This window comes from Oryx dammah, unplaced genomic scaffold, assembly GCF_014754425.2.
Source record: "Oryx dammah isolate SB20612 unplaced genomic scaffold, SCBI_Odam_1.1 HiC_scaffold_7, whole genome shotgun sequence".
Classification (NCBI taxonomy): Eukaryota; Metazoa; Chordata; class Mammalia; order Artiodactyla; family Bovidae; genus Oryx; species Oryx dammah.
The window spans coordinates 36,830,114-36,851,270 of NW_024070191.1; the positions used below are offsets into that span (position 1 = coordinate 36,830,114).

Genomic DNA, 21,157 nt, shown 5'->3' on the forward strand with positions numbered 1-21,157 from the left:
GTTAATGATTCTGACCCCGGTTCGGAGAAAGAGGATGACTCTGTGTTGAGAAACCTTGTTATCTGCAGGTTCAGTTCTGTAGCAGTGTTGCCTGGGGGTGGCTTGCTGGGTCACAGGTCTGTCTGCACCCAGTGGAGATGCAGTTAGTCCGCTGACCCCTTCCTGACTCAGTCCCACCTCCTCCGGGCCCTGGGAGCTTGGCTTCCCACGGCTCCATGCTGCAGCGGAGGGAGGCGCCTGTGTGCTCTGCAAGGACCAGTTGCCTGAGAGCGTGAACAGCTTTGCAGGGAACCGCTTGGTGTTTTCAGATACCTCCTTCGAGCCTCCTGAGCCTTGTCTCCCTTCTCCCACGAGTAGTCCCTGCAGGGAGGCTGGATTCTGCCCCAGTGAGAGCTCTGCAGACCTTCTCTTGGCCTCCCCAGCCTGCACCAGGAGCCCTGGGGGCTTCAGGAGGGGGCCCTGCCCCATCCATCCTGGAAGCCTCCACTCAGCTCCTGAGTTCCCCATGCCCCCGGGGGTGAAGCACTGGACGAGTCACAGCCCGGGCTCCTCTCTGTGGCTCCAGAGGGAGATGAGAGAGGCTGCCCTGCAGTCTCGGTGGAAGGCAAAGAACAGAGACGCTGTGCAGCAGACCTGCAGTCCCCACAAAAGGGCGGGGGGTGGTGAGGACAGAAGGAGGAGGGGTCGCGAGAGGCCTGGAGATGGGTGACCCCAGCGGATGCCTGCGTTCCCCATTCTCGCCTTGTAGATGGTCGGCCGGGGCTGAGTCCCGGACAGAGAGGGACTCAGAGGGAGGAATGGGAGGGGAAGGGCTGCCCTGGTGGCTCAGCTGGTAAAGAATCGCCTGCAATGTGGGAGACCCTGGTTCAAATCCTGGGTTGGGAAGTTCCCCTGGAGAAGGGGTCGGCTACACACTCCAGCATTCTTGGGCTGCCCTAGTGGGTCAGGTGGTAAAGAATCCATCGCAATGCAGGAGACCTGGGTTCAATCCCTGGGTCGGGAAGATCCCCTGGAGGAGGGCATGGCAACCCACTCCAGCGTTCTTACCTGGAGCATCCCATGGACAGAGGAGCCTGGCAGGCTACAGTCTGTGGGGTCATAAAGAGTCAGACATGACTGAACGGCTAAGCACAACACACACACAGGGGAAGGAAGGACGAGGAGGAGAAAACCCAGTAAATCGCAGAGAAGAGGAGGAAGCCTGTCTGGTGTTTCATCAGATTTGATTGTTTTTTTTTTTCTGATGGTAGGAAAAGACCCATGAGCCCAGTGACCCTGAGGAGGTGTGGAATTGAGGCACCAGGGGATGAAGGGTTCACTCACACAGTGGGGATGTTTTGTGTGGTCAGGCCCAGGAGCCTCACCCCACGGTTGAGCAGAGATGTTGGGACCTGTGGTCACCCCAGCGAGGGATACGGTGCAGTTTGAGTGACAGCGATACTCGGAGGGCCCGTTGTGGCCCCAGTAGGCTGGCCCTGCCATGCTGGCTGTGCTGCTTCTGCAGGTGAAGTTACATAAGATGGGTGCCTACCCCTGAGCTGGTCCCACAGGCTTCATCTACTTCAGTGCTTCCAGAAGCTTCCACAGGGCCACGTGACCCACGTGATGGCCCCAGTGTCCCGCATAGGTCGTTATGGTCACTTCTTCTGAAACGGCTGTTGTTTCTAAGAGAGAATTTTATCACACTTCTTAGTAAGTATAATATTAAAGTGTTTAATCTTATGGCAGAAAATGTAGATAAATAGCAGAAAAGAAAAACCGTAACCCTGACTAACGTCACAGCTGATCTTATTTGGCGTATTTCCTCACAGTCCTTTAAGACCCCTGAATAAGTATAAATGCAGTTTTCTGTCCAACGTTGCACATTTTTTTTGGTCGTGGTTTTTCTAGAGTCTTCATTAACTGTGATTTTTAAATTGACGGTATTTTCATTTCTTTGGGGATTTGAGTGGAAGCATTTTGAGTTTTCTAATAATTATTAGACATGGAGATTGAATCTGAATTGTAAACAAAAACGTCCCGTGCTAGCTCCCGGCGGTACGCGCCACTCGGCAGCTGAGTTAGTTCTCAGAGCTCTCCCCTCCTGTCTGTTCACAGGGATCTACCGCACAGAGAGGGATAAAGGCACGTTGTACGAGCTCACGTTCCGAGGGGACCACAAGCACGAGTTCAGACGCCTGGTCTTGTTCCGGCCGTTCGGCCCCATCATGAAGGTGAAGAAGGAGCACCTGAACATGGCCAGCACGCTCGTCAACGTCATCGTGCCGCTGGCCAGGAGGGTGGACAAGTTCCGGCAGTTCATGCAGAACTTCAGGTGTGTGTGACTTGCGGGCGGCTCCTGCCCGCCCGGCACGTGGGCCCCTTTCTCTTCCTGCTCGGCTCTGTTTTCTTCCTGTAAAGTTGATCGTTATATTTGCCTTTCCCTGGAGCAATTAGACGGCGACTTCCCTGGTGGCTCAGATGGTAAAACGTCCGCCTGCAATGCGGGAGGACCTGGGGTCAATCCCTGGGTGGGGACTATCCCCTGGAGAAGGAAATGGCAACCCACTCCAGTATTCTTGCCTGGAAAATTCCATGGACAGAGGAGCCTGGTGGGCTACAGTCCATGGCGTTGCAAAGAGTCAGACACAACTGTGCGACTTCACTTTCTTCTTTCTTTCTGGTGGCACAGTGGTAAAGAATCCGCCTGCCAAGATAGGAGATGAAAAAGACCCGGGTTCCATCCCTGGGTCAGGAAGATCCCTGGGAGCAGGAAATGGCAACCCACTACAGTAATTCTTGCCTGGAAAATTGCCTGGATAGAGGAGCCTGGCGGGCTACCAGCCACAGGGTGACAAAGAATCGGACATTGAGCACTCAGAGCAGTTGGAAAGCGGGTAGATTTCCCTTCGGAAGTGCGGGTCAGGAGGGCTGGGTTTTCGTCAGGATCTGCAGAGACGGCCGGACACCTGGGGGTTCTGTTCTGACTGCGGTGGCTCAGGGTGGGGCCCACGGGTGGACTGGGCCCTCTCCCAGCCCCCAAAGACCTCCGCCCTCGTGCCTGTGGACCTGTGCGTCTGGCTGCAGCCTGGCTTCCGTTCCTGCCCTGCTCCAGCAGTGGCTGGAATGCTCTCAATCAGAGTCTTTTATTTTAACCCGTGTCTCCTCAGAGGTTACGTGTAGAATTATGCCGAGAAGTTTCCCAGCCTTCATTTCTGTAGATACTTGAGAAGACTAAAACGGGTTTTTGTTCGGATGCAGTGGTAGTTTTTATACGTGTCTTCAAGCTCCTGACTTGTAAGTGCCGTGACTTGTTGGTGACACTCAGGCTGCTTGAGGTCAGTCAGCAGCTAGCTTGGCCACCTTATCTTAAAGATAGAAAGTCGTATGTGTCTAATGATACATCTTGGAATATCAAGCTTATTTTTCATCTTTTATCACTAGGTGCACATTAAAGTCATTCGGTCATGTCCGACTCTTTGTGACCCCATGGACTATACAAAATACTGGAGTGGGTAGCCTTTCCCTTCTCCAGGGAATCTTCCCAACCCAAGGATCGAACCCAGGTCTCCTTCATTGCAGACAAATTCTTTATCAGTTGACCCACAAAGGAAGCCCATGAACACTGGAGTGGGTAGCCTGTCCCTTCTCCAGCAGATCTTCCCAACCCAGGGATCGAACCTGGGTCTCCTGCATTGCAGGCAGAGTCTTTACCAACTGAGCTATCAGGGATTAAAAGCCAGTAATGCTCAATATAAGGGTGTGGTTGATACTTGTCCACATTCTGGGTCGTGAGCATATTTGAAGAGTAACCCTCCTCGACTCCCTGGCCGGGTTTCAGAGATGGGAGTAAACAAAGCCTGTCACTGTGTGCTGGATCCCGGGAAGCCCAGCACTTGTGTGCCAAGATCCCTTGCTGTCTCGTAACCTCAGTCTGAATGTGTCCCTCAAGCAGAGGTGACAGCTCCTGTCGAGATGGCCCTCCCCTCGAGATGGGCTCATTCCAGCTCCCAGAACCTTCCCCACTGAGAGGCGAACGCCTCTGCAGGCACCAGGAGGGGTGCTGGTCTCATCCCTGTGTCCTGCCTACATCCCGTCATTCAGCTCTGTAAAGTGAAAGTGAAGTTGCTCAGTCATGTCTGACTCTTGCGACCCCATGGACTGTAGCCCACCCAGCTCCTCTGTCCAGGGGGTTCTCCAGGCAAGAGTACTAGAGTGGGACGTCATGTCCTTCTCCAGGGGATCGTCCCGACCCAGGGATCGAACCCCGGTGTCTTGCGTTGCAAGCAGATTCTTTACTATCTGAGTCACCAGGGAATAGGCTGAGCTTTCTAAACGGGTGCTTAATAAATTTTCTCCAACTTGAAAGAGTAACTCTTTTCTAGCTAGATGTTAAGGTCACAATCCAGGAGTCTCTCTGACCGTCCCTTCATTCAGAATCCCGTGGTGGCGCTCCTGCCACCTGGTTCTGTGTGCAGAGTGTGTGTCAGATAACTGCCTGAACCCTTTGTGGGCCGGCTGTGTACTCCGTGTGTGCCCGGTGTGGACCAGGTCACTGCATGTGCCCCAGGGCAGGCTGCCACTCTGGAGAGGAAGCTGGCGGTTGTTTGGACCTGAAGTCGCCTCCCCGTGATTTCTGCCCAGGGCTCTGGTTCTGGGCTCCCTCTGTCTTCTCCGGTTCGGGAGCTGCCTTCAGCCATGCTGTCCCAAGGGGCTGGCTGGGCTGAGCTCCCCTTTCCTCCTCTGCAGAGCACGCTGGGGCACACCCTTTGCCTGTCAGCAATGCCCCTCTGGCTCCAGCCCTGAAGTGGCTGGCGCTCGGCTCCCTTCAGCCTCCCCGGGTGCAGCCGTGTCCCTCTCTGCCTTCTCTTCGGACCGGCCCAGTGCGCTGGTGGAAGCATACATGCCTGAGGGGGGCTGACCCGACGGTGAGCACCAGGCCGGAAGGGAAGGCCAGCCATTGCTCCCGAGGCTGGTGTGCCCACTCCCAGGACGAGTTTACAGTGAGATCCGTGGGCCAGGAAGCTGCCTGGAGCTTGCAGGGCCCTGAGGCTGGCTTCAGCATGCAGGCCTCTCCCTGGTGAACTGGACTCCAGAGGCGGTGCTCACCCTGGAGGGCTGTCTGCTCAGGATCTGGCCGAGCCCTCCCTGCAGGGCCCCGAGCCTGGGAGAGCAGAATTCTCCTGGGCTTCCCCAGTTCAGTTGCTGCCTTGGTGTCATGAGGATGGCCGATAATTAACAGTAGGAGTACTACTGGAAGGGAAATATTGTTGAAAAAGGTAATGAGTACCTAGTACCTTAATGAGTCTCCAAAGTGGAGGTGGCGAAATGAAAAGTAATTCTAGTTAAAGCTTTAAAAACAAAAATTCAAGGCCCCTTTCTCTTGCCTGGCACTGTTCCCTTTCCTGTTGTCGCACGTGGGCAGTGGGGTCCTTGGGGACCGGGGGGGCCCGTGTGAGCACCAGACCCTTGACCAGTCTGCGGGGGATGAGAGGAGCCTGGCTTCATGCAGAGAGTAGTGTAGTGACACAGTTAGAAGTAGAGGCCGGGAAGGCAGGAGGAGAAAGACTTCCTCAACGGAGGGCACTTGAGCAGAGCTGACAGCAGAGTCTGCTCCATGGTCCAGCAGCTTCTGAGCACGCTGAGGTCTCTGGAAAGTTAGGCTGAGATGGGATACTTAAACCTGTGCTCCGACATTCAGTCATGTCCAACTCTTTGCGACCCCATGGACTGTAGCCCGCCAGGCTCCTCTGTCCATGGGACTCTCCAGGCAAGAATACTGGAGTGGGTTGCCATGCCCTCCTCCAGGGGATCTTCCAGACCCAGGGATCAAACCTAAGTCTCTTACGTTTCCTCCACTGGCAGGCAGATTCTTTCCACCAGCACCACTTGGGAAGCCTAAAACCTTCTAGTCCTTGTTGTTCAGTCACTTAGTCATGTCTTGCGACTCCATGGACTGTAGCACGCCAGGCTTCCCCGTCCTTCACTATCTCAAGGAGTTTGCTCAGACTCATGTCCATTGAGTCGATGATGCCATCCAACCATCTCATCCTCTGTCATCTCCTGCTCCTCCTGCCTTTGAGCATCGGGGTCTTTTCTCTTGAATCGGGTCATCACATCAGGTGGCCAAAGTATTGGAGCTTCAGCTTCAGCATCGGCCCTTTCAATGAATATTCAGGGTTGATTTCCTTTAGCCCCAATACCTGGGGCTATTTAATTTCGAGTCAGAACTTGGTGAAGGTGACATTTCAAGTTGTCCAGCAGGAAATGGATCGATCATTCAGTACATGGCTTTAGCACAACTGATCAAACGGTAGAAAAAATTTCATTCTGACTTCTCACCAAAACCCAAAGTAAACTCTGGTCAATTAAATATTTAAATGCAATTAAAATGATCATAAGAATATTGGGAGAAAATACAAGCTGATGTTTATTCAGTGTTCAGGTGTTGTCTCTGTGAAGCCACTTCCATCCAGGAGTGGAAACTGTTACTACTGATTCTGAACTGTTCTGGTTGTCACGGAAAGTGGAACCATGAGGGATCTTTTTTGTTCTTTTGGATTCTCTCTGTATTAAGACATTTTTATATTGTTCTGGAAGTGTTTATACTGTTGCCCTATTTTTTATGCTTTGTTTAAAAATTCAATGGAAGTTTTTTTTTTTTCTTTTATAATTTATACCTGACTTTTACGTTTGTGAAAGTGATAACATGGCTATAATGAGATATTTACATGGTAGAACACAACCAGGAATAAGTTATTTAAAAACTCATGTTTGGCCCTGCTTCCCTAAATTAACCATTTTAAACATTAATTAAACATTCTTGGCACCTTTCTTTGCACGTCTACAGATAGAAAAATAACACATTTGAAATGTCATTCAGTTTGAGACGTGCTTTATGTTCTATTTTTAATGAGAGAATTAAATTTTTCCTCACTTAAACCTATACCCATGAAATTAAAAGACGCTTACTCCTTGGAAGGAAAGTTATGACCAACCTAGATAGCATATTGAAAAGCAGAGACATTACTTTCCCAACAAATGTCCATCTAGTCAAGGCTATGGTTTTTCCAGTGGTCATGTATGGATGTAAGAGTTGGACTGTGAAGAAACCTGAGCACCGAAGAATTGATGCTTTTGAACTGTGGTGTTGGAGAAGACTCTTGAGAGTCCCTTGGACTGCAAGGAGATCCAACCAGTCCATTCTAAAGGAGACCAGTCCTAGGTGTTCATTGGAGGGACTGATGCTAAAGCTGAAACTCCAGTACTTTGGCCACCTCATGAGAAGAGTTGACTCATTGGAAAAGACTCTGATGCTGGGAGGGATTAGGGGCAGGAGGAGAAGGGGACGACAGGATGAGATGGCTGGATGGCATCACCGACTCGATGGACGTGAGTCTGAGTGAACTCCGGGAGTTGGTGATGGTCAGGGAGGCCTGGTGTACTGTGATTCATGGGGTCGCAAAGAGTCGGACACGACTGAGCGACTGAACTGAAACTGAAACTTATAGAAAAGAATCTGCATTATGACAGAAGAAATTACTGCTCTTTGAGAAAATGTTTCTGTGCTATAAGAGATATTAGTTCCTGGGGCTTCCCTGGTCATCCAGTGGATTAAGAATCTGCCTGCCAATGCAAGGGACCTGGGTTCGATCCTTGGTCTGGGAAAATCTGCTATGGAGCAGCTAAGCCCATGTACCACACCCACTGGCCCTGCACACCCCAGGACCCATGTTCCGTAACAAGAGAGGCCTCCACGATGAAAGGCTCATGCCCCAGAACTGGAGAGTAGCCCCCGCTTGCCGCAACCAGAGAGAGCCTACAGGCAGCAGTGAAGACCCAGCACATCCAAAAATCTAAGAGAGAGAGAGAGAGAGAGAGAGATACTAGTTCTGTCTAATTAGAGGTCTGATTACAGATGGCTCTGAAGGTAAAACGTGTTTTATGAAGCTGAGCAGACTGAAATCATCATGTATCTCTACCCCATATATTAATGTTAGGCTAGATCAACTGAAAAACCCCGGTAAGAAGAAGAGAGGAGCACGGTTATGTTTCCTCCCTCTCCGGGGCCCATCTCCCCATGTCTCGGCTGCCTGTTATTTTTACCTCAGTGGGGCTCGCAGCCCTGACACTCTGTGTCGTAACCACGGCTCCTGTGCGTCAGTGGATTTAGGGCCTTCAGCAGCAGCGCGCTGACAGTGATGCCTTCATTCCTGAGGTTTAGGGTGTCTGGATTTCATGGTCAAGGTGTCTCTTCAAGAAGGGTCCTGAGTGCCTGAGAACAGAAAGCCTGCTTGTCATCTGCGCAGTTTAAGGGTGCCGTGGCTGGGCTTGAAGCTCTTGGATGCGTTTCGTTTCCTCGGGAGGTTGTGGAGGTTCTTCTGCATATGACAGCGCCATGGAGTGTGAGGCCTGCTTGGCTTTGTCTTTCCTGAAGTTGGCGGAAGAATGCCTGCCTTCGTCGTGAGTCTTGGTCCCTTAACCAGGATGCGTCTCAGCTCAGGGTCTTGTTTTCCTGTCGCCTGTAATTCCGTTTCCTTGTCTGTGGAAGATTGTTGCTGAACCCCGAAAGATGCCGGGATTCTTGGCCTCCGGAGGAGAAGAATTCAATCCAGGGCCAGAGACAAGGCTTGATCACTCAGAGCTTTTGGGTAATAAAGTTCTATTAAAGCATAAAAGAGATAGAGAAAGCTTCTGACACAGACATCAGAAGGGGACAGAAAGAGTACCCCCCTTGCTAGTGTTAGCAATGGAGTTATATACCCTCCAATTAGTTATTACAATGAATCAAAAGAATGTCCGGAGGTTTGCAAAGATCTTATTAGACCTACTCCCACAATCCACACTTCAGGATAACAGGATTAGCCAGAAGGCCCTCAGGAAGGAGAAACTGTCCTCAAGCAGGATACATCCCGGCTATATAATCCTTAGCACAGAGTCCAAACCCAGTTGCTAGTTGTGTAATCATCAGTTCCGGGCTTAAAGATAAAAATGTTTTATGTGACTAAGACTAAGGAATGTAGAGAGAGAAAAAAAACAAAGTTTGTCCTTTCTTCCTCCTTGAGAATTCCAGACCTCTATCTCCACTTTGAGAGCCCCAGACCCCTTTCTCCCCCTTGGGGACCCTGGACTTCTTATTAGTCTGCCTAGGAATTGACTCTCATTTCTTGTAGTGGATTCTTTCATTTCGGGGAACTATTTTGGTGTTCTAATTGCTGCTTTGTTACTGACTTCTCTGCTTCTCAGACCTACTTACGGATTTTGTAGGTTTTCTCCGTGTATTTGCTGCCCTCTAATTTTTAATGCTTTCGTCTTTAATCTGCTTTCACACAAGCCTTCCCTTTATGTGAGGAATTTGATTTTCAGATGGAAAGCCTCGTTTCCCTCAGCCTCTGTGGCTAATGGAAAGGTAGCTGCCATTTGTTGGGTGAGACAAAATGTTCCTAGCGCGAGACCCTCAGGGCCTTTATTGAAGAGGCTGTGAACAGGAGATGACGGATGTTCCTGGACTGACAAGAAGTGATGGGGCTGAAGGTCCAGGGCTGTCCCCGCCCTCAGTGGGAATGACACCGGCGTGTACCCTGAGGAGTCGCATGGACCGCGGCGGCCAGCTGCACTGGGGCCGCTCACGGGCCTGTGTGCTCTGGGACTCCACTGTTGCTATGGAGATGAGACGGCTCATCACTCCAGCACGTGCCTCCTCCCTTGCTGTCTGGGGGCCCTGGTCCCTGGAGGAACCTCACAGGGTCCACGAGCCGTTTCCCCTCCCATGAAGGCCCCAGGTGCCTCCACTCCCAGGACATCTTCAGCCTGACCCAGAGCAGAGGGGGTGCACCCAGGAGAACTCGCTTCAGATTCAGTTCCCTTTGCCTAGTGGTGTGTTGGCTTAAACCGACCTCCCTCTCCTTTTTAAAATCACCTCATCCTGCCTTTTGGGGGACTCTTCTTGCGTCTGCTTTCCGGCTTCTCGGTTCCCCTGGCGTCCGGCTTATCCATTTTTAAGCGCATCTGTCGTTTCGTCTGTAGTTTGTTTGCAGTTGCAAGTTGGCTCGACTTTTATTTTGACACCTTCCAGCTGGACTGAGAACCCTTCCCCATGTTGTTCTGAGCCTTCTCAGACTTTGCTGGTTATTTTTGTTTAATGTTCCCCTGTTTCCCTTCTTCCAACTCTTCTCTCATCCCTCCCAAGGCATTTATGACATTTAAACATAGTATCAGGGACACCTTTTCCTTGAATTTCCTGCAGCACTTTAAAAAATCCTCTTCCTGCTTAGCACCGTTAAGATGTTTCTGGATATTTCTGGGTCTTTAGAAACCAGTGACTGTGGACTCTGAGACGGAGGTGGGGCTGCAGCGTGGGCTGTACTGGGTGGGCAGGGGACCAGCCCAGCCCTGCTGTGTATGCGCTGTGCCAGGCCGCCCACGGGGGCCTCGATCCGGGAGGCCCTTTGTTGTCTTTGTGTTCCTGGAAGGAAAGCTTGCAAAGCTCACCAAGCCCCGTCCCCCACCCAGCCTCTCCCCCTACCTCTCCCTGGGTGGGCAGTTCTCTGATCAGACTCTGATGCCGTCCCCCGGAAGTTTCTGGTACACACGTTTGAGAAATGGTAATCGACATCATTCACCTTATTTCCATAAAGTTCTCTCCGGGGCCTAATAGAGGCTGTTTTAAACCTCATTTGAGCCACAGATTATGCAGAAACATCTGTTCAAGAGAAGAAAGCTATCAGTTGGCAGTGGTCTCGTTTGCTGTCCCGACATGGGCCCCAGGAGTGTGGGTCCCCGTGGCATGGTCGAGGGTCGCTATTGACTCTCACGCCTCAGCGCTTCAAATCGTGGCATCCGGGAGTTGTGAGCCCTTCAGCGTGGGGTGCGGGAGGGGATAGGACCCACCAAGCCAAAGAAGGTTGCTTTCTGAAGCCCGATTCTGATGGGCCCCTGTCCCTGTCTGTTCTCTGGGTCTCCCTGGTGTCCTCGCCAACCACAGGGAGACACTGGAGCCTGTTTCATGCCTTTTCATTCCCACGGGACATGGTTAAAGCCTCGGGAGGTTTTCTTCTCATCCCCGATGTTCCTGTAGAGCAGGCTGGCTGAGACAAGAACTGTGATGTGATCCCCTTGCAGTCGCACCTTCTCAGCCGGGAGAGCCCTTGCCCCAGTCCTCTGCACCTGCGGGGCGTCCACTCGCCTGTCTAGGCTCGGCCTGGATGCCGCCTTGACCTTGGTACCTGTCCCCCTCGCCCATCAGGAAGCAGCCGCATCCCCGCCACCCTCCTCTGCCTCATGAGCTCTCTTCCTGCCGTTCTCTGACCTGCCGTGCCTCCCCCTCTCAGCTGCCCCTTTCCTTGTTAAGTCCCTGACGTGGGCAGGGTGACCAGTTGTCCCAGTTTGCTCTGAGGCATTTACTAGGTGGTGGGCTTTCAAAGCTAAACTCTGGAGAATCCCAGGAAACCTGGATGGTCCCTCTACAGAGCCACACGTGGTTATTCTTTTACAGTCTTACTCCAGTGAGAATTATGCATCGCACAGCAATGGGACTCAATGTTTGTCCACTCGTCTTTCAGAGGATGCAGTCCAGGGACACCTGCTTTGAAAAATACGAAAGTTTGTAAAATTATCAGACAGATGGTGCTGGTGTTCCTCCCTGGGAGGTAGCGTGTGTTGGCCACTGTGTAGATAGCTTTAATCACGCAGTCTCCAATCAGATGGAGACCTTCTCAAGGGCAGAAACGGCTTACTCTATTTTTAAGACTTCTTGTTTGTTGAATGAAGGCAGGAAGGAGTACATGAATGAATGGAGTGGGGCCTGGAGGTGGCCCTCAGAATAAATTCTGCTTTGCCTTTTCAGGAAGCCGGAGCTGGTGAATGAGAAGTAAAGGTCCAGTGTGTCTCTGTTTTATTCCTTGAAAACAGGAAGTCCTTTGATGGATTTTAAAATGCCAACAAAGATGTTGCTAGAAAAAACAAGGATGCTTTTTATTCAGGCTCAGTGGGTGACCCTCTCCTGATCCATCCCGGGATGGGTTTTTCCCCCGAGTGCGCAGACTTTAAAGCACAGTTTTTCAGGCGCCTGATGCTGTGTATGCTTTTATTCTGCCCTAGCCAAGGGAGTCCCTGGATTCTCTGGTAGGTTTGCAGAAGGAGTCTTTTATGTACAGAGAAGTTTGTCCCCCGTGGGTGATAGCTCGGTCTGCAGGGGCGGGGCTGGAAAGCTCTCAGTTTTGAAGCAGAAACAGCACCCCAGCCCCATTCCTGGACCCTTTTCCGCTTCTCAGAGCCCCACATTCAGTCTGGTTTCAGAGTCAGATCTTCTCTTCCTTCCTCTGAGACGAGAGAGAATTTGCAGAACCAAGGCTCTGAGCAGGTGAAGCCTGTGCCTCTTGCCCGGGTCAGTAGACTCTTCCCCGGTACTTCTTCCCTCTGGAATTCTCTCCTCCTCCTCCTCTCTGCACCGCAATGCTGCGCGTCCCTCAAGGTGCCAGCCATTCCAGCCCGCAGGACAGTCATCCTTTCGGAATTACATGTACTTTTTCCTCAGTGCCACGAGCTTCCTGATGATTTCATTTGAGCTCATTTATTTCTTAAGAAAGTTTGTGAGGGCAGGAACTGTGTCTTCTCTGATCTTTCCAGCAACCCCAGGTAGGCAGCCCCTCCTCTTTGATGTCATGATAAAAATCACTGGATAAATGGGCCTCTGCAGTTAGAGCTCGGAGACTCTGAAACTCTGATGTGGGTGATTGTCTAGGGGTTCAGGGAAGTTGCAACACAAAAATAAAGAAATGAAGCGGAAGGACAAGCAAGGTATCAGCATTTCCCAAAATATCGTCCTGCCAGTAGAATTGTATAAAGAAGACCAAGAGCCGGAGAATAGATGCTTTTGAACTGTGGTGTTGGAGAAGACTCTTGAGAGTCCCTTGGATAGCAAGGAGATTCAACCAGTCAGTCCTAAAGGAAATCAGTCCTGAATATTCATTCAAAGGACTGATGCTGAAGCTGGAACCCCAATACTTCGGCCACCTAATGGGAAGAAATGACTCATTGGAAAAGACCCTGATGCTGGGAAAGATTGAAGGTAGGAGGAGAAGGGGGCAACAGAAAATGAGATGGTTGGATGGCATCACTGACTTGATGGACGTGAGTTTCAGCAAATGCCTCGAGATAGTGATGGACAGGGAAGCCTGGTGTTGCTGCAGTTCATGGGGTAGCAAAAGAGTTGGACACGACTTAACAGCTTAAACAGCAGCAAAGTAGAAACGTACCTTTACGTTGCTTTCAGAAATCTGCTGAAATGATGCACAGACACTTACACATACCATCAGCCACAGAGTGGGCAGTGGGGAGCAGGAAGGGAATCCACCCACCCGGGGAGGGTGCCGTCCAGCAGCGGCGCTTCTGGCCTGTCGCCTCCCTCACCGCCATGACGCTGGGTGTCCCCAGGGTTTCTGGAGCCCCCCAAAGAATAAATGTCTCTTAACCTTTGCTTGTTCAGTCTCTAAGACTATTTTGTGTTGCACACACAAGAAAAGGCAAGGACGAGGAGTCCAGCCTCGCCCTTGCTGGACTTCAGTGTTCTCATCTGTACAGTGGGCTCTGTCTTCCGTCCTTCATAGACTTCTTGTGGCAGAGAAAGGGACAGCCCCAGAGCTGTTCTGGACATTGGATCCCTGCCCCAATAGGCCAGATCCGAGGCAGGTTGAGCCTGCAGCCTCTTGCATCTTGCATTTTCATTGACCAGATCTACATGTTTAAATTCCGTTGTTTTCTTGGTAAGAGAAATAGTAATACGGACGCTGGGACGAGCCAGCCAGAGTGTCCTGTCCCCTGCTCTGCTTTCCTGGCGGCTCATTCCTGAGGGACCCTTTTGCACTTTACAGAACAGGTATTTGTTTGGGCTTTGCCTGTCGTTGTGGACCCAGGACCAGACTTCCGTGTTTTGTTTTCCAGGGAGATGTGCATCCAACAGGACGGGAGGGTTCATCTCACTGTCGTTTACTTTGGAAAAGAAGAAATGGATGAGGTCAAAGGAATACTTGAGAACACTTCCAGGTGAGTCCGAGGTGGGGACTCACCCGAGCCGTGGTCGGGAGTCCGGCACCTGAGCCTGGGAAGAGGCACCTGAGCTCATCCAGGCTGTTTTATGTCCTTACCGCTCCCGGCGGCCCAACCCGGGGGGAGTGACGGGCTGGCCTTGTGTGTGTTAGGGGATTGAGGGGTTGCTTCTGCGCCCTCCTTCCTGGGGACCGCCCGCCTCGCACGCATCCTTGTAATGGGGTAGCGACTCGGACAGGCGGGCGACAACAGCCCAGAGTGGCCTGGGTGGGGGACAGGGCTTCTCTGACCCACCGTGTGAACAGCAGGTGTGGGGACTGCACTCGGTAGGGATGGAGTTGGGGAGCACGGCCATGTGGGGTGCTGCTTCTCAGCCCCGCTCTTCAGGGCTCTGTCTCATACACTTCGCAGAGGGGCTCACCCTCCCACTCTCTCATTCTGCACTTTGAGATCAGAGAGGGGTGGGCAGTGATGACTGGGGGCGGGCCCTAGAGTCACAGAAGCTGTTGGACCAGCACCTTTGGATGGAGGCTTGTGGGTTTCTACCTCATTCATCAGTTACGTGGGGAATAAGTGTATTAAAAAAACAACAGGGAGGGGTTTTTCCCCTACCCAAATAAGCGAACAAACATCTATTTAATGAGTACACATCTGTGGCATTTCCTGCTTGTGAGGAGGCTGGTGGTACTGTCTGCTCACTCGTCCTGGTCTGCAGCCGCAGGTGAATGACCAGGTGGGTGGTTTCTCTGTACGTACGTCTTGGAGGGTGGTCAGAGGTACTGGGGGCGGAAGTCATCTGAGTAGGTTCACTGGTTTGAGTATAAACACGTCCCTCTGTTTTCAATCTCTGGTCAAAGCATAAGATGCTGAGACTAAGCACAGTCTTTGTGTTTATTTTCAGGCTTTGTTACTAAGTTTGTATTATCGAGCACAAGATCAGAATGGTAGTAATTACTCAGACCTCTGAAGCAGTGCACTGGTCAGATTCTGTCCACACTGACTTTTGTAAATGAAGTTTTATTGGCTCGAAGGCCTGCTCACCTCTTTCTGTATCGTTTATGGCAGCCTTCATACTCAACTGCAGAGCTGAGTAGTTATGACAGAGACAGCATAACTCATAAAGCTAAACTTTTTACTGTCTGGTCCTTCATAGAAAAAGTTTGCCAACCTCTGTTCTAAAGCAATAAGGAGTTAAGAGAGTTTAAAACTAGTACCAGTTTAAAGCCGTGGCGCCTGCCGAAGGGAGATCAAAGGGAATAAAATAATTGAATATCCTAAACGTAAATGAATTAGAAATCTCTCGACTCCAACGCGTTGCAGTATCCTTTTCATCTCTACTTGGGAGTGAGGAGCGGGAGTTATTAGAATTCATGTCCTCTGCTGGTGGATAGGTTTTAACATCTCTGCAGGTAGCCACGGGAGGTGTGGATCTTTTTCACGCCTTCCAGATGATTCTGACATGCAGCCAGGATTGAGAACGATTGTCTAGGAAAGTGGAGGTCCCTCCAGGGGCTGCCTGAGCTACCTCCTTTAAGGGTATTTTAAGTAGAGGTCCAGGTGACTCTAAAGCACAGTCAGGCTGGGTCTGGCATCTTCCAAGGACATTAGAAGGCGATCAGACATTTGCTGATAGATACCTCAGGCTGACTTTAGACGAGTCTGAGGGACAAATGGGAGGCCACTGAGGCCGTGTTACAGGAAATGCTCTGTCCAGTGGCTGGAGTGCCTGGGACTCTATCAAGGCAGTTTCTTCCATATCACATTACCTGGCGGGCTGAATTCACACTCAGAGGGTTGTGTGGTCAGCCAAGAATGAATAGAATGTGAACAAGGACAGTACAGTCATTCCTGGGGTAGAGATGGTTTGGGAAACTCCCAGAGACGAAGCTAGCCCTGAAGGGGACTTCATGCTGGAGCCTGAGCCAGTCTTTGAAGCAGGGCTGCAGAAACTTGCTGCCTCCCCGCTCTGATCACCGGTGATACTGCAGCGTTGATGTCACGGAGGCCGTGGGGCATGTTCTGCCCCCTCCTGGGTGTTGCTTTAGGAATGCCCTGCCCTCTCCTGCCAGCCTGAGCTGGTTCCCCACGGCTGCTGCCTGCAACCCCATGGAGCAGATGGAGTTCCTCGTCACCCGCTGTACCCGCTCGGGTACCCAGTCTGGTCCCCAGGCCGGCTCTTACCTCTCCCGTCGTTTTGATGGCTCGGTGCCCCGCAGCCACACGGGGCGCAGTTCACCCTTCATCCTCACTCACCGTGTTCCCTTAGGTCTGGGTTCCCTCCACCCTCCTTCCTGCTTCCTCTGACGCTCTGTCTGGCGTCTGCACCCAGATCTCCACTCTGGAGCTCCCCCTGCCCTGTGCTGCCCTCTCAGCTCCGACCACCCTCTCCCTCAGCGTCTCTCATGCACGCTTCCTGGCGTGTGTTTCCACTGTCCTGGCTAGGCTGTCTGCTGCTAGCGTGGTACCACGTCGCGCGCTTCTGTGACTCCAGCCCTCAGCATAGGGCCTTACTCAGTTTTAAAATGGTCAGTGTTTGTCCTTTGGGAGAAGGACAGTGCCCAGTGCGTAGTAGATTTGTACACAGTAATCTATGTAAAACACATCGAAGAAGCTTTACTTAACTACCATTTTTATCATTCTCTTAAGATGCTAAAACTTTAATTAAAATGCATCTCATCTTTGAATAATATTAAACTGTTATTAAATATTAGATTAGTAAATGTTAGATGATTATTATTATTAATAATTAAGAAACCATTGTTATTAACATGAATGATACCATTTAATGTTTGCACCAACCTTATAAGATAGAAGCTGTTATTAACCCCCCCCCTTTTTTTTTTCTGCACGGCATGTGGGATCTTAGTTCCCCTACCAGGGATCAAACCCGTGCCTGCTGCAGTGGAAGCATGCACTCAATCACTGGAACTCCCTAACCCCGTTTCTTAGGTGAAGAAATGGAGGTTTAGAGAGGTTGGTGCTCAGCCTGCTTCTCCTGATCTGGGGGACGGTCAGACCTGAACCTCATCTCTAACTTCCAGATTACCAGTCCTAACATCCCAGCAGATTCTCACTCCAAAAAGCCATAGCTGTTCATTGAAAATAGTAAGATTTGAAACCAGTTTCAATGAAATTTATTTCACTTGGCTATCAGCATTGTGACAAAACTGTTCTAAATCTAGCTAATATATACATATTTTAAGAATGTCTTGAAAACATCTAGCTCAGTGACTGGCATGCAGTGTTTGTATGTCTTGGTCTATGCTTACTCCATCGAGCTTTCTATTTCCGTGGACAGCTGCATAGCAATGTTTTCCAAACTGCAGTTTGTGATTCATTAGAGGGCTGTGAAATTGATTTGATTTGAGTGGATTGTGTGCAGTGTTTAAAAAAAAAACCAAGATAGAATAGGATAGAAGATTATCAAAATGTATCATGAGTAGTAAGGATTAAATATTGTTTCATGAAACTTTAATTTCAGAGAGTGTGTGTGTAGGGGGGTTGCTGTGTCATGATGTAGAATATATCCTTTTGTAAGGATAAGCGTTGTGGTCAAAATATTTAGAAGCCACTGACATAGAGATCCCATTAGTTTGAGAGAGGATCCAGGCATAAGATCTCAATAGCCATTTTCTAGTCTCCCCTTGGGCTTGCCTGGTGGCTCAGGGGTAAAGAATCTACCTGCCAGTGCAGGAGATATAGGTTCAATTCCTGGCTTGAGAAAATCCCCTCGAGAAGGGAATTTCAATCCACTCCAGTATTCTTGCCTGGGAAATCCCATGGACAAAGGATCCTGCGGGATACAGTCTGTGGGGTCACGAAAGAGTCGGGCAGAACTTAGTGACTAAAAACACCAATAAAACAACAATAAATTAGTTCTCAATAGATGATTTTTATTCCACAGAGTTTTTCATACTTGTTGTTGTTCAGTTGCCACGTCATGTCTGACTCTTTGTGACCCCATGGACTGCAGCAGCCCAGGCTTTCCTGTCCTTCAGTATCTCCCAGAGTTTTCTCAAGTTCATGTCCATTGAATTGGTGATGCCATCCAACCATCTCATCCTCTGTTGCCCTCTTCTCCTTCTGCCTTCTATCTTTCCCAGCATCAGGGTCTTCTCAAATGAGTCAGCCGTTTGTATCAGGTGGTCATAGTATTGGAGCTACAGCTTCAGCTTCAGTCCTTCTAAAGAGTATCCAGGGTTGATTTGCTTTAAGATTGACTGCTTTGATCTCCTTGCAGTCCAGGGGACTCTCAAGAGTCTTCTCCAACACCTCAGTTCAAAAGCATCAATTCTTTGGTGCTCTGCTTTCTTTACTGTCCAGTCCTCACATCTGTACATAACTGCTGGAAAGACCATAGCCTTGACTATACGGACCTTTGTTGGCAAAGTGATGTCTTTGCTTTTTAGCACTACGCCTCAGCTAGTCTCAAATTACAGCCTAGCTCAGTGGTTCTCAACTATAAATGTACTTTGAATAACTTGGAGTGCTTTTAAAAATGCAGATTCCTGAGCTCCAGCCCCAGAAATTCTGAGTTGTTAGGTCTGAGATGAAGGCTCAGAATCAAGACTGAGTTCAGCCTGCGATGCTGATGTGAGTGGTCCATGGCCTCTATGGGGAGTTCTAGCCTAGGGGACCCACTCCCACTCCACTATTCTTGCCTGGAAAATCCCATGGACGGAGGAGCCTGGAGGGCCACATTCTGTGGGGTCGCAAAGAGTTGGACATGACTGAGTGACTAACTCACACACACATAGCCTGGGGACATTTTCTTGGAGCTGTGTGTTAGAAAATTTAAAAAAACCGTACTGGTAGATGGATTTGCATGAAGTTTTAATTTACTGAGTGGCATCTTTGTCCAACCATGAGGACAAGAAGGCATCTTTCAGAAGGATAGTCTCTGAGATGGAAGCACTGGAACCGAGACCCTGCCTGCAGCCGTGTACCCAAGAGGGTTTCGTGTGTTCTGTCAAGAACCACTCTTTGTTGCCGTGGTGTTGTCTGCGTTTCATGCCTCTTTGTGTTTGATGTGTATCTTCAGGAGCAATTTATTAGAATATCCGTAAAGAAAACTGGGGAGAAAGTTGTCTGAAATTTGAGCGTAATTGTTACTTTGATATTCTTCATAAACAAGGAGGTTTCATTTTATGTATTTACTTTTTAGTATTTATTTGGCTGCGTCAGATCTTGCCGCACATAGGCTCTTCATTGCGGTGTGCAGGCTTCTGTCTAGTTTGGAGGTGGGGGCTTAGCTGCCCTGCGGCATGTGTGGGATCTTAGTTCTCTGACCAGGGATCAAGTCCCGTTTCCCCTGTGTTGGAAGGCAGATTCTTGATCGCTGGGCCACCAGGGAAGTCCCAGCAAGGACTTCTTTAGATAAGAGTCTCGTCTGCTAAAATGGAAAACGCTACAAAGTGAATGCCTTTCTAGAAGATAAAAGAGTCCTGGACACTGGGAAGTGCCTCACAAATGAAGGCAACCTCTCAGGCCTGTGGGCCTCTCACCCAGCATCTACCAGAGAAGGGACTAAGCGTGACTCTGCTTGGTGACCACTTCTTTGCGCAGATGTGCCTGTATTTTTAGGCATTCCAAGTTGTTGTTTGGGGGATTCGAGCATGGCATATAGATTGTAGTATCGTGATAGTGTTAAAAATTTCTTGAGTGTAAGTACGTCACTATTATGCTATAAAGGAAAGTATCTTGGTCCTTATTTTTGAAAGTGAAGTTGCCATGATGCCTGTAACCTCAAACGGTTCAGAAGAAGGAAGGAAATACAGCCAAATTTTAACACTTGATGAATCTGGGTGAATGGTATATAGGTACTTTAGTATGCTTACAGCCTTTCTAATGGTTTAAATTTTTCCAAGTAAAAATTTAGAGAAGATATGCTCTAAAAAAATTAAATGAAATGCAGTTCATACAATGGACTATAATGCGACAGTTATTTTTTTAAAGGTTTTATCAGTGAAATGGTGGAATAAAGACCTTGCAAAATTCTCCTCTATAAAAGTGATGAGAAAATTAGTAAAAATCGTCAGAATCAACTTTTATAAGACTATGGAAATTAAAGCTGGGAACAGACTAGAAAGTGCTTCTCTAAATCACTGAATCTCGGTGTGAACAGGGAGCTTTGGGAACTTAAACTTGCCCCATTTCCACCCTTCTCCCTGCCTTCAGCCTGTCAATAACCTTGAAGGCCAGCAGCCCATAGGAGCCACAGCTTGGCAGCCACTGGGAGCAAGTATGTGGCTGGAGCTCCTTGAGAGCGTTATTCTCAGAGAATTGTCATTAGCTGACCTGCCTGGGGATTTCCTTGGGAGATCCTCCTCACAAGCTTGTCTTCATTTGACCCGACTCGGAGCTCTCACAGTGGAACCTTTTATCCAGAGATGTTTGTCAGAAAACAGTTATAGGAAGTCTTTAACATTGTGGCTTCCTGAAGTGGTAGAAAAGAGTGGGGGCAAACAGCAGACTAACCAAAAAGCTCAGGAGGTGAGTCTGAGCAGTGCGACCTCCAAAGGGGCTCGGAAAGCTCCAGCACCTTCCTGGGGATCCAGAGGCTGTGCTCATACCTAGGAAAGACCTAAGCAGGCCCTTATTTTGACCTCTGACCGACCTTGAGACTCTTGCAGGAAGTAAAGGCTCGGGTAAGTTGTCCCCTGCTTGGCTGTTGTGTGTTGGCGGCATGCCCCACCACATTCATAAAGTCCCCACCATTCGTAGAGTCCCGTGGCAAAGACTGGGAGACTTGTTGGTTTCAGGCGTTTAAGGAAACCCTTGACTAATCACTAGCTTACCACTAAGGGGTCACACACAAGAGTACAGTTTACGGAACTAGTTCAGGAAAGTCACTAAACAAACAACAACAGCAGATGGCAATGATGCCTGTAGAGGGTGGAGAGTCTCATTTCCAAGGCTGCCATATTACATTATTGAAATGTTTCGCTTTACACAAAAAAATTATGAGGCATGCAGAGAAGTAAGAAAGTATGGCTCATGTGCAGGAACGAAATCTGTCATTAGGAACTGTTCCTATTAATCCTTAATAGCCGAAGACATGAAGTCAACTGTATTAAATATGTTCAAGGAATGAACAGAAACCATGTTTAAAGAAGTAAAGAAAAATACAAGA

The 21,157-nt window shown here is 49.6% G+C and overlaps 1 protein-coding gene across 4 annotated transcripts in view; it reads left to right on the forward strand.

Moving 5' to 3' along the window:
* The window catches only part of CSGALNACT1 (chondroitin sulfate N-acetylgalactosaminyltransferase 1), a 339,385-nt gene that overhangs the window by 297,749 nt on the left and 20,479 nt on the right, over positions 1-21,157 (forward strand). For all 4 annotated transcript variants that reach the window (XM_040243275.1, XM_040243276.1, XM_040243274.1 and 1 more), the window contains 2 exons: positions 2,098-2,314; positions 13,921-14,022. In XM_040243275.1, the coding sequence (XP_040099209.1) occupies positions 2,098-2,314; positions 13,921-14,022 (319 nt within the window). The remainder of the gene's footprint in view (positions 1-2,097; positions 2,315-13,920; positions 14,023-21,157) is intronic.